At 45.2% G+C, this 13,572-nt stretch overlaps 1 protein-coding gene across 1 annotated transcript in view; it reads left to right on the plus strand.

Annotated features, from left to right (window-relative positions):
* Positions 1-1,402: 1,402 nt before the first annotated feature.
* dnase2b (deoxyribonuclease II beta) overlaps positions 1,403-13,572 on the plus strand; it is a 36,496-nt gene continuing 24,326 nt past the window's right edge. Inside the window, exon 1 of the mRNA XM_072574813.1 lies at positions 1,403-1,576. Within this exon, the coding sequence (XP_072430914.1) occupies positions 1,470-1,576 (107 nt within the window). The 5' untranslated portion in view covers positions 1,403-1,469. The remainder of the gene's footprint in view (positions 1,577-13,572) is intronic.

The raw sequence follows: 13,572 nt of genomic DNA on the forward strand, positions 1-13,572 counted from the left end.
ACTTTATTGTCACATGTACTCAAATGTGAAAAGTCACCACTTACAGTGCCATTTTAGGTCCAAACGTACTAGGTACAAACTTTAGTCACAGAATGGAGAATTGAAAAACTAGATTACATGAGAGCTATACACAGTGCAACCACAGGTCTGAAAAACAACACACAAAGTTAAAAAGACAAACATCACAGTCTCTCTCCAAAGGCTCTCCACAGCAGCTTGATCCCGGAGATGAGAGTGTTACCTCATGAGGAGAGGTTGAGCCACCTGGGACTGAACTCGCTAGAATTTAGAAGACTGAGAGGGTATCTTATAGAAACATATAAAATTATGACAGGGATAGATACGATAGAGACAGGCAAGTTGTTTCTGCTGCTGGGTGAGACTAGGCATGGAGGAGACATGTCCTCAAGATTAGGGGGAGTAGATTTAGGACAGAGATGAGGAGGAACTGCTTTTCCGAGAGAGTAGTGAATCTACGGAATTCTCTGCCCAAGGAAGCAGTAGAGGCAGCTTCTTCCAATATATTTAAGACACAGTTGGATGGGTTTTTGCATGGTAAGGGAATTAAGAGTTATGGGGATAATGCAGGCAGGAGGAGCTGAGACGATGGATAGATCAGCCATGATCTTAATGAATGGCGGAGCAGGCTCGATGGGCCAAATGGCCTACTCCTGCTTCTATTATTATGAAATGATGAATCGGTGAAACTCCATGTGGTCTGACCACTGGCTGCCCCCACACTCTGCACCAGGGTCACTGACTGCTGGTGTCCCTGCTCCGGCCACTGGAACCTTCACTCCAGTCGCTGATGTTCCCACTCTCTGCCCACCACACTTTGGAGGCTGCGGCAAGGTGTCCGAGGCCGAGAGAAGGAACGCGAGAGGGAACAAAAGAAGGAAAGGAATTGGTGGAGCAGAGGCGCTCTGGCTGGAGTGTCCTACTCTGCTGCCGTCTGTTTCCAGCCACATTTTGTGTCCACGGTTCCACTGTCCCTTTCATACAATGACCTACAACTTTCATCACAAAACTATTCTGAGGCGTTGAACCAAGCAGCACGTGCAGATGGAGAACAGAAACATTTTGACATGAATCTGCTTCTTTTTTAATCCTCTGTCGGAACGTCTTGAGGCATCAATTTCAGAACATAAAGCACCTCACGAAACAATCTGGCAGCTGTGTGGGACACAGCCGCTCAGCCTGAATCTTTACCATTTTACAGCGGGTTGGTACTTTGTTGTTGGGTCTTATTGTACAGAATCACAAGACAGGCAACACAAATCTCAAAAGGCACAGGGAGGGGCAAGAATGTAAAGAATGTCCTCTGAATCGTGATGACTAATTTAATCACAGGGCCACTTCTGCTTTCACAGTAGCAGAACAGCAGGCCGAGACTCAGAGAGGCGACTTCCTCATCAGCAGTTAGCGAGATCACTCTTTGGCGGTTGGGCTGTCAGGTTGCTGCTCCCAATATGGAAGCCACGTTGATCCTTGTCCCTCTCTTCCTGTCAGTCATCCACGTCAGCTCCAGCATGGCTGAAATCTCCTGCATGAACGAGGCTGGACAGCCTGTGGACTGGTGAGTACCAACAACCTGAGCTAGCCAGTTGCTGGATGGAGTTGGAGTCCAATTGGTCGGGGAACCAAAGATCCTCAGACAGCACCTTGTTCCATGTTGGGTGAGAATGGGCGTTCATGTAAAGAATGCTCTTTGCAAACTCAGGAGTGCTTTTTGACCAGTGAAATCTCATATTGTAAGAAAGCTAAGAGCCATGAACAATCTCACTTACAGACAAAAAACGTTGCAGATGCTGGAATCCAATTAGACAGGCAGGAGGCTGGAAGAACACAGCAAGCCAGGCAGCTTCAGGAGGTGGAGAAATCAAATTTCAAGTGTAATCCTTCTTCAGGACTTGAGACTTTGGATTCCAGCATCTGCAGTTTTTTTTGTCTCTAACCAAGTTTTTTCCACTGCGAAGTCTCTTCAAAGGATGCCCACTTTGAAGAAGTTCTCTGCCTCCCTCAGACGTTCACTCAGTGAGTCTCTTGCTCACTGCCACAATGCCGTGACCTTCTCAGTCCAGTCCTGAAGAAGAACAATCTCACTGGTAGCAGAGGGTAGTTGACCAGGTAGTCATATTAATTGAGGAACAAATTCTGGAGAGAACTTCATCAGAATGTTGACAAACCTTTAACCACCCCCACCATTTATGGTTCAACATCTATCTGATAGACAGCATTTCCTACAGCGCAGCACTCTCTCAGTATTGACTTAGAGGGTCAATGTTCGTTGAAGGATTAATATTGACTCGGTCATCAGTTACAACTTCCCTCCTCTTCTTCCAAATGGTGACATGGGTTCTTATATATCAACTCAAAGACAGATTGAGCCTCCAGTTAACACCTCATATGAATGACAGCGTCTCTGTCAGTGTGACACTGGAGACTCGGCACAACTCGGGCAGTCAAACCTCACTCAAACATTCGACACACAGGCAAAAGGGGTCTCCAAACTGAACCACTCACCATGGCATCATTTAAAGAGGACAGGAGTATGCTGATCTGGGGATTAAAATAAATGTCACCCTAATTCATAGGCTGAATTTATGCAAACCGGCAGGAATTTTTTTCTGCTTTCTTTCAAATTCATTCACAAGTTGTGGGCATTGCTAGCTGGGCCAGTGTTTATTGCCTGTCCCTAGTTGCCCCTTGAGAAGGTGGGGGTGAGCTGCCTTCTTGAACCGCTGCGGTCCACTTGCTGTGGGTTGACCCACAATGCCCTTAGGGACGGAATTCCAGGATTCTAACCCAGCGACAGGGAAGTAACAGTGATATATTTCCATGGCAGGATGGTATGGGGAACTTGCAGGTAGTGGTGTTCCCACGTATCTGATCCCCTTGTCCTTCTAGATGGAAATGGTCATGGGTTTGGAAGGTGCAGTCTGAGGATCTTTGGTCGATTTCTGCAGTGCATCTTGTAGATGGTGCTCACTGCTGCTACTGAGCGTCGGTGGGAGAGGGAGTGGATTTTGAAGGTGTGAGTGGGATTCCAATAAAGTGGGCTGCTTTCTCTTGGATGGTTTTGAGTTTCTTGAGTGTTATTGGAGCTGCCAGGCAAGGGAGGAGTATTCCACCACACTCCTGACTTAGAGGGACATAGGAACAGGAAGAGGCCATTCAGCACCTCAAGCCACTTCTACCATTCAATGAGATTCTTGCTGATCTGTGGCTGAGCGATAGTTAGAGGTAGAGCCTAAAGAGAGAGAAGATCTGTAGGACAGACAAAGGAGTTGATTTGGCTGGGAGGGTGAATAGCTCTTAATGTGGCCTGTTAGTGCCTAACAATAGGTAGTGTGTAATGGTAGACTATGTGACAAGGATTGGTGTATGGGATATGAGGCTGAGACATGGGAGAGTTCAGGCCCTAAAATTATTGAACTCGATATTGAGTCCTGAAGGCTACAGGGTCCCCAGGTGGAAAATGAGGTGCTGTTCTTCCAGCTTACGCTGAGCTTCACTAGAGCACTGCAGCAAACCTGAGACAGAGATGTTGCCCAGGGAACAGGGTGGGGTGTTAAAGTGGCAGGCAGCTGGAAGCTCAGCGTCTTTCTGTCAGCAGATCGAAGGTGTTCTGTGAAGCCGTCACCCAGTGTACACTTCGTTTCCCCAATGTAGAGGAGACCACATTGTGAGCAGTGGATGCAGGAGAATAGATTGTGGGAAGTGCAGGTAAAGTGCTGCTTCACCTGAAAGGTGTGTCTGGGCCCTTGAAGGCTGAGGAGGGAGGATGTATGTGGGCACCTTTGGCAGTTGCAGGGGGAAGGCACTGTGGGGCTGTGGGAGGGTGGTTTTGGGATTGAGGGAAGAGTGGGCCAGGGTATTCTGGAGGGAACAGTTCCTGTGGAAGGTAGACAAGGAAGAAAAGATTAAGTGAAGCTGGGAAGAGATGAGTTCTGTGGGGAAGGAGCAAGCTGAGACAACGGGTCTGCCCGGGTAGTCCTGTTATGGATTTTCGAAAGGAGGTAGAGACAAGCTGTGTGGTGCTGGGGGACTTGGGGTGGGGGGGCGGGGGGAGGGGGGAGATGGTGGAGATCACCAGATGAAATGAGGTTAGTGACTGTGGTTGGCACAATGGCCTGATATTCTACGGTGGGTTGATGGTCCACAGGGAGTTAGGAGGAGGTATCTGAAAGCAAGCGCTCAGCCACTGCCATGTAGAAGTCAGTACTCCAGACTACAACAGTACCACCCTTATCGGCAGGCTTCATAACAAAGTCAGGGTTGGATCTGAGCACATGGAGTGCAGTCAGTTTGGAGGGAGACAGGTTGGATTGGGTGAGTGGGGAAGGGAGGGGAGGCAGAGAAATTGAGATGACCAATGTCACATCGACAATTCTCAATGAACAGTTCGAGTGCAGGTAAAAGGCCAGAGGGAGGGGTCCAGGTGGAGGGATTGTGTTAGAGCCGAGCAAAGGGGTCTGTGGGAGGGAGAAAGGACTCTTATCCAAAGAAATAGGCAAGGAGGAAAAGAAGATCGAAGGAGAGTCCACCATCATGTGGTGCCTGAAATTCATTAAAGTGGGGACACAGTGATAAAGAGTTGAATGTTGTATCTGTTGCAACAGTCGCACTGTTAGTTGAAAATATTATTTAGTGATTCTCAGCTCTGTAGGTTAGTCAACGCTCTTTAGTCATGATTCCTTTAGATAGTGACTAATTGGCAGCATTCACAGTGAGGGAATTCTTCTCCTGTGCTATTCCCTTTTAGCTGGCTTGCTGGCTAGTACCCAGAATGAGAGACTATCTTTTCCCTTTTCTTTTACTTGCAACGCATGGTTATTTACAGGATTGATCTCAGAGCTGTGATCCTCACAACACACCAATCATACATTAGAACATCAGTCCATGAACGCACATTGACTTGCAGTTGTGTTGCAGTTCGCTTTCAACCATTTTCTTGTGTTTTCCTGGAAGGTTAAAACATACAAATACTACAAACTTTCTGCTGAGGTGGGGGACAGCCTCCTCATTGCCTCTAACTGTTACATCCTGCCGTCTGTTTGAAATTTCTCTTGACACTCTATGAGTACAACATTCCATGGTCCCACACGGGACTTTGCCTGACACTGACTGGATTTACATCTGCAGTCATTTCTTTTTAGCTGCAGCAGATTTGTCTTTTAAAAAAAAACATCTTGGAATTAGACGTTAACAATGACCATGGTATTTTGGGGTTCTGATCCTCACAGCTTTTCTGTGATGTCTTTTACTTTAGATAATATCCTACACTCATGTAAAGCAGCGTTAAATATTAATGATCAGAAGAGGTCCTTTGGATGAGTCAGCAGTGCCCTCGTTGATGTACGAAGTAGTTAATACCTGAAAATATTAACTGATATCACACAATAATTTCTTATCATCCGGATATAATGGACATTTCGTGAAAGGAGCTAACTAGAGTTAGAATCATACAATCCCTGCAGTGCGGAAGCAGGCCATTCAGCTCATTAAATCCATACTAATCCTCTGAAGAGCATCCCAATCCATACCCATACCCCCCTCCCCCACCTCCCACCATCCCAAAAACCCTGCATTTCCCATAGCCAATCCACCTAACCTGCAAATCTTTGGACTGTGGGAGGATCCAGAGCAATTCCAGAGGAAATCCACGCAAACACCACACAGACAGTCACTTGAGGGTTGAATCGAACCCAGGTCCCTGGTGCTGTGAGGTAGCAATGCTAACTGCTGAGCTACCATGCCAACAATACCAGACCAGTTCTCCAAGAGGTGTTGTTAGGGCTCTGTACTTGTTATCAATGCTGTGTCAGATTGCTTTCGTAATTGCAATGTGACCATGGTTTTAAAATGAATCTGATATTTCACATCATGTCTCTCCAGTAAGTAGCTATTAAATAATATATGCTAAACCCATGTGTGGAACATCAAGACTAAGTCTGCCTTATGCCTAAAATGTCATGTGGGCATCAATCTCCACATGGAGTCTGTAACCTAGATTAATACCAACAATAAAGCCTGGTGGTGGTCAATCTACCCAGGTTAGTCCTGATGTTTTCAGCAGAAAGCAACATCTACAAAACCTAAAATTTAAACAAAATACTCTGGATGCCACAAGTCTGAAATAGAGTAGAGTTGCTTTTATTTGTCATTTCCACTATTTACAACTGATACAGTAAAAACGAGACAGTGTTCCTCCAGGACAGAGATGCTGCTGAAAGCAGAAAGTGTTGGAAAAGCTCCGCAGATCTGTGGAGGGAGAATCTTTTGAGTTCAATATGACTCCAAACACACACAATGTTAATGCTATTTGTCTCTTCACAGACTTGCTGACTTTCGACAGCACTTTCTGTTTTTATTTTATACACAAGACCTACCTCTGAGTCTGACACTGGTAGTTCAAATCCCACATCAGATTTTTTTAAAAGGTTTGTTCATGGTATGTCGGCATTACTGACTATGTTCTGGATTAGTGGTGCTGGAAGAGCACAGCAGTTCAGGCAGCATCCAAGTAGCTTCGAAATCGACGTTTCGGGCAAAAGCCCTTCATCAGGAATCTATGGGGAACGGACATTAGAGTGGAACTTGCTCAATGACCCCTGCAGAGTTAGCACGGACACAGCAGGAAGAGCGGCCTCTTTCTGTGATTATTCCAGTCCGTGACAAAGAGTGTTTCTGATGTGTTTCAAAAGGTTCATAATCACCTGCAAAATTTTTTCTGAGCTTGCCCCATTCATTCCCAAAGGGGAAGATAGGAACCATACAAGACTGGGGCAAGCAGATGTACGATTTGTCACAAGATGCATATGTAGCTGTCAATGATAATGGTTAGCTTTCTCTGTTCAGACTGTTTTATTTGGTCAGTTGGGGTAGTGAGGCACGTGCTTGTGGGTTCATTGGTGGGCAGAACCCAGGGCACACAGACAGCTGGAGAGCCTGAAGTATATACCTCTGGTGGCGATGAGTGTGGCTAAATGAGAGAAACCACACTGCGGATGGTAAGACAAGCCCAGCAACTCTGTTACCCCAGCAACAGAGGTCATTCTCTTGCTCTAAAGGTCAAGATTCATTGGGTTTGAATGAAATTATTTGGAAAAGCTGTCAGGAGAGTTGAACAAATACATCAGTGTTGATTCTGAAGACAATCTCTACCCTACAGAGTTTCTGCACTGCCTAGAGCAGCTATAGTGTTGGAATAAGACTTGAATCATAATCAAGGTTCACAAAATAAGATTTGTGTGTAGGAAGGTGTTTACATCAATAATAAAGTCAGAGAATATACCTACAGATTTTAACAAGCCTGGAGTGGTACGGTGGCTCAGTGGTTAGCACTGCAGCCTCACAGCACCAGAGGCCTGCGTTCAATCCCAGCCTTTGTGGAGTTTGCACATTCTCCCTGTGTCTGCGTAGGTTTCCTCAGGATGCTCTGGTTTCCTCCCATGATCCAAAGATGTGGAATGGCCATGCTAAATTGCCCATAGTGTTCAGGCATGTTAGGTTAGGTACATTAGTCAGGGGTAAATGTAGAGTCCTAGGATAGGGGAATGGGTCTGAGTGGGTTACTCTTTGGAGGGTTGGTGTGGACTTGTTGAGCCAAATGACCTGTTTCCACATTGTAGGGGTTCTATGATTGTAAAAGAGATGAGTAATGGTAATGTCACTGGATTAGAAATCCAGAACTCCATTCACTGGGATGTGAGTTAACGATGACTCTGTGGTAAATGGTGAAGTTTGAATTTACTAAAATTCTAGCCTAATAGTGACCATCTATCAATTGTTGCAAAACCCAACTGCTTCACTAATGTCCTTCAGGGAAGGAAACTGCCATCCTTACCTGGTCTGGCCTACATGTGACTCCAGAGCCACAGCAAAGTGGTTAACTTTTACATAGTCTCTGGCCTAGCCAGTGATGCTCATGCCACATGAATAAATAATTTTTAAAATTTGCTCCCATGACTAGGGCACGTAGTCAAGAGAATTCCTGATGCTGTGAACCCAACCTTTATGACTGGTCAGAGAGCGACAGTGGAGGCTGTTAGATGTGCAGCTGTGTGGTTTGGAAGAGCTTGGGGAGATGGTCCCACGCCTGATCTTTAAAAATAAAGAGTGAAGCATCCTTTCAGGCTACACTCTATGCTTCATCGATGCCAACCAATGCCACCTTATGCCTGGTAAACAACTCTCCCTTTGCCCTCATGTTACATTACTCTCCTTTAATCACCACCCAATTACTGCTTGTGACCCCCACACCAGCTTAGTGCCATCTTACTCACATTGTGCCAACTTGCCTTTTATTATCCCTCATGAGCAGGTGAGATAAAGTGAAGCCATAGAGTCACACAGCTTACAAACAGCCCTTTGGTCCAACTAGTCCGCACCGACCACGTTCCCAAGCTAAACTAGTCCCACCTGCCTGCGTTTGGCCCATATCCTTCCAACATTACTTATTCATGTACTTATCCAAATATTTTTTAAACATTGTAATTGTACCTGAATCCACCATTTCCTTTCAAAGTTCATTTCATACACAAATCCCTCTCTGTGTAAAAAAACTGCCTGTTGTGTTATTATTAAATCTTTCTCCTTTCACCTTAAAATTTTATCCCCCATGCCTTGAAAACTCTACCCTAGGGAAAAGACACCTGCCATTCACCCTATCTATACCCCTCATGAGTTGATAAGCCTCTATAAAGTCACCCCTCAACTTCCTACGCTCTAGTGAAAAATGTCCCAGCCTATCCTTATAACTCAAACCCTTCATTCCCAGTAACTTCCTGGTAAGTCTCTGCTGAACCCTCTCCAGTTTAATAATATCCTTCTTATAACAGGGTGACCAGAACTGGACACAGTTAGACATGGAGGTGTGCTCGCAGGCAGTTTACCCAAATTTCCCTATCAGATGGCTCACCAGGACAGAGGTAATTGAGGAATGGGAGATTGAGCCCTTTATGTGGCTGTTAATTAAACATTTAATGGCAGTAACTGTGAGTAGAGACAGTCAGTCATGTACATTCTTACACAGCACTTAACACCTACAGCAGCAAGAGGAGGATGGATGTCGCTCCAGGTTCAACCCACACAATTATTTGCCCTTATTGTTACCTTCCTCACTCCTTCCAGGGAGGGGATAATTATACCCAAAGTGTCTGTGCCCATGGTTAACTTCAATACATTGAGTAAACGGCTAACATTTATAAGAGCATAAGAACTAGGAGCCTGCTCCACCATTCAATAAGATCATGGCTGACCTTTTCATGGCCTCAACTCCACTGACGCACCCTCTCACCGTAACCCTTAATTCTTTCATTGTACAAATAATAACTCTCTTAGCTTTTTAAACATTCACTGAAGTAGCATCAACTACTTCACTGGGCAGAGAATTCCTCTGGGTGAAGATGTTCCTTTTCAATTCAGTCCTAAATCTGCTCCACCTAACTTTGAGGCTATGCCCTCTTGTCCTAGTTTCACCTGGCAGTGGAAACATCCTCTCTACGTCTATTTTATCTATTCCCTCCATAATTTTATATGTTCCTATTAGATCCCCCTTCATTCTTCTAAATTCTAGTGAATATAATCCCAGTCTACTCAGTCTCTCCTCATAAACCAACTCCCTCAACTCCAGAATCAACCCAGTGAACCTCCTCTGCACCCCCTCCAGTGCCAGTACATCCTTTCTCAAGTAAGGCGACCAAAACTGCACACAGTACTCCAGAACTGGACACAGTTAGATATGGAGGTGTGCTTCACAGGCAGTTTACCCAGCACCTTGGACAGCTGCAACATAACCTCTGCTTTTAAACTCAACCCCTTTAGCAATGAAGGACAAAATTCCATTGGCCTTCCTAATGACCTGTTGCACCTGTAGACCAACCTTGTGTGATTCATGCACAAGGACACCCAGGTCCCTCTGCACAGCAGCACGCTGCAACTTTTTACCATTCAAGTAATAATCCTTTTTACTGTAACTCCTACCAAAATGGATGACTTCACATTTACTCACATTGTATTCCATCTGCCAGACCTTGCCTATTCACTCAAAGTATCTATGTCGCTTTGCAAAGTTTCACACACTTTGCTCTATCACTCATCTTAGTATCATCTGCAAACTTTGACACACTATACGTGTTCTGCAACTCCAAATTATCTAAGTAAATTGTGAATAATTGCAGTCCCAACACCGATCCCTGAGACACACCACTAGTTACTGATTGCCAACCAGAATAGCACTCACTTATCCCCACTGTTTACTTCCTGTTAGTCAACCAATCATCTATCCATATTAATACTCTACCCCCAATACCATGCATCCTTGTCTTATGCAGCAGCCTCATGTGTGGCACCTTGTCAAAGGTCTTTTGGAAATCTAGGTACACCACATCCACTGGTTCCCTGTTGTCCACTGTGCTCATAATGTCTTCACAACATTCCAAATGGATGCTCCCTTTCAAATGATAGTGGATGACTATGAAATCATAGGTGAAGGAGGAATCAAGGCATTTGGGATTATCTCAGTAAAGAGAAATGGCACACATTTTTTTGTTGCACATAACACCACTTAATTTTAATCTTAAAACACAGCACAGCTGAATTTCTTGACAATATTGGCAGGTGTTTTTTTTAAATTCATTCATGGGATGAGGGCATCTGTAACTAGGCAAGTACGTATTGCCCAGAGGGCAGTGAAGAATCAATCACATTGCTGTGGCTCTGGAGTCACATGGAGGCCAGACCAGGTAAGGATGACCTTCCCTAAAGGACATTAGTGGAGCAGATGGACTTTTGTAACAATCAGCAATAGAGTTATGGTCACCATTAGAGTCTTAATTCCAGATGTTTTTAATTGAATTCAAATTCCACCATCTGCCATTGTGGGAATGGTAAAAGTACAACAGTTAAAAGGCATATGGATGTGTACATGAATAGGAAGGGTTTAGAGGGATATGGGCCAATGGGACTAGATTAATTTAGGATATCTGGTCAGCATAGATGATTTGGACTGAGGGGTCTGTTTCTGTGTTGTATATCTTGATGACTCTAAGTCATGAAGCCAGACAAAACCTTGTCAAAATTTATTTTACAGACCTAAGTCAGTTTTTACATATTGACAGTTTTATGTAGCTTTCTTCTCATTGAAACATTTTAATCCTTATAAAGGTTTGGATGAAAGAATAACTATCCAGCATTTAAAGAAGTACAGGTACAATAAAGTGGTTTGTAATTTCTGCAAATCTATCATTATTTTCCATATTCACAGTTTAGATTTCAAGTCTGTAATGTCGGACAAACCCTGAGATGCATCATGGGACAGGTATAAAACCATCATTTGAATTTAAGCTACGTGTTAAGTCAAATATCCAAGCGCTAAGATAAATGAAGTAGATTTTAAGAAATGCCTGAAAGGAGGAAAGTGCGATAAAGAAATGAAAAGATTTGGGGGCAGAGTCCTCCAGCCTTCACCCCAGGAATCTGAAAATATAGAGTCATACAGCATAGAAACCTAGCCCTCAGAACAACTTGTTCATGCCGACCAGATATCCTAAATTAATCTTGCCTGCATTTGGCCTATATTCCTCTATACCTTTCCTATTCATGAACCTATCCAATGTCTTTTAATCGTTGTAACTGTACCTGCATCCAGGTGAAAGTGAGGTTAGAGTCCAGAGTGTGGTGCTGGAAAAGCACAGCAGGTCAGGCAGCATCCAAAGTGCAGGAGAGTCAACGTTTTTGGCAAAAGCCCTTTATCAGTCCAACACCGGCATCTCCAATTCATCAAGAATGGGGTTGTGAGCCGAGGGGGTGATGAGCTGAAATGGGAAGTGGGTGGAGTCGGGGGGGAAAGTAGCTGAGAGTGCATTAGGTTGATGATGGTGGGGTGTAATGGTGATAGATCAGAGGGGAGGGTGGAGCAGATAGGTGGGAAGGAAGACGGACAGATGCGACAGATCATGGGGGCGGGTTGGAAGGTTGGATCTGAAATAAGGTGGGGTAAGGGAAAATGAGGAAATTGGTGAAGTCCACATTGATGCCATGAGGTTGGAGGGTCCTGAGGCAGAAGATGAGGCATTCTTCCTTCAGACGTCGGGTGGATATGGAGTGGCGATGGAGGAGGCCCAGGACCTGCATGTTGTCGGTGGAGTAGGAGAGGGAGCTGAAGTGTTCAGCCACGGAGTGGTGAAGTTGGTTGGTGCGGGTATCCCAGAGATGTTTTCTGAAGTGCTGTGCGAGTAGGCATCCTGTCTCCCCAGAGTAGAGGAAACCACATTGCGAGCAACGGATACAATAAAAGACATGTGTAGAAGTGCAGGTGAAACTTTGATGGATGTGGAAGGCTCCTTTGGGACCTTGGACGCCGCCGAGGGGGGAGGTATCTGCATCTACCCCTTCCTCTGGCAATTCATTCCACACACAAACCACCTTCTGTGTGAAAGTGTTGCCCCTCAAATCCCAGTTAAATCTTTCTCCTCTCATCTTGAATGTATGCCCCTAGCTTTCAACTCCATCAGGCTATGAAAAAGACCTTTGCTAATCACCTTGTCTATGCCCCTCATGATTTTATAAACCTCTATAAAGTCACCCCTCAACCTCCAATGCTCCAGTGAGAAAACGTCCGAGCCTATCCAGCCTCTCTTTATAACTAAAACCCTTCAGTCCTGGCAACATCTTCATAAATCTTTCCTGAACCCTCTCCAACTTAATAATATCCTTCCTATAACAGGGTGACCAGAACTGCACACAGTATTCCAGAAGAGGTCTCACCAATGTCCTGTACAACCTCAACGTGATGTCCCAACTTCTATACTCAATGGGGCTGAGCAACGAAGACAAGCTAAACCCTTTGTAAACTCCTTATCTCCCTGTGACACAACTTTCAAAGAACTATGTACCTGAACCCCTAGGTCTTTCTGTTTGACAACACTACCCAGGGCCCAACCATGAAGTGTACGAGTTCTGACCATGTTTGTTTTACCAAAATGGACATTGATAGTAGAGTGTGCAAGAGGCCTGAATGAGGGGCGTGTAGATGCCACATTGAATTGTAGAGCTGGAGGTGATCATAGAGATAGGGAGAGGTGAAGCCTTGGAGGGCCTTAGAAGCAACACTGGAAAGTCTAAAATCCGGGAGCTTTTCTGTGGGGCACTGAGTGAATGGGCTAGGCATGAGTAAGGAGAATGACAGCAGAGCGTTGGATGATCATTGACAAGAGAGTAGGAGGTTAACGCTGTATCTGCTCCCAGGAGGACCAGTTCCACCACAGAGCACACCAGATGGCCTCCTTCTTTAAAGACCACAATTTCCCTTCCCACGTGGTTGAAGATATGCCCTCCAACGCATCTCATCCACATCCTGCACCTCTGCCCTCAAACCCCACCCCTCCAATCGTAACAAGGACAGAACTCCCCTGGTCCTCACCTTCCACTCTACCAACCTTCACATAAACTGCATCATCCGCCGACATTTCCGCTACCTCCAAATGGACCCCACCACCAGAGATATATTTCCCTCCCCACCCCTTTCTGCTTTCCGCAAAGACCGTTCCCTCTGTGACTACCTGGTCA

This window comes from Chiloscyllium punctatum, chromosome 7, assembly GCF_047496795.1.
Source record: "Chiloscyllium punctatum isolate Juve2018m chromosome 7, sChiPun1.3, whole genome shotgun sequence".
NCBI lineage: Eukaryota > Metazoa > Chordata > Chondrichthyes > Orectolobiformes > Hemiscylliidae > Chiloscyllium > Chiloscyllium punctatum.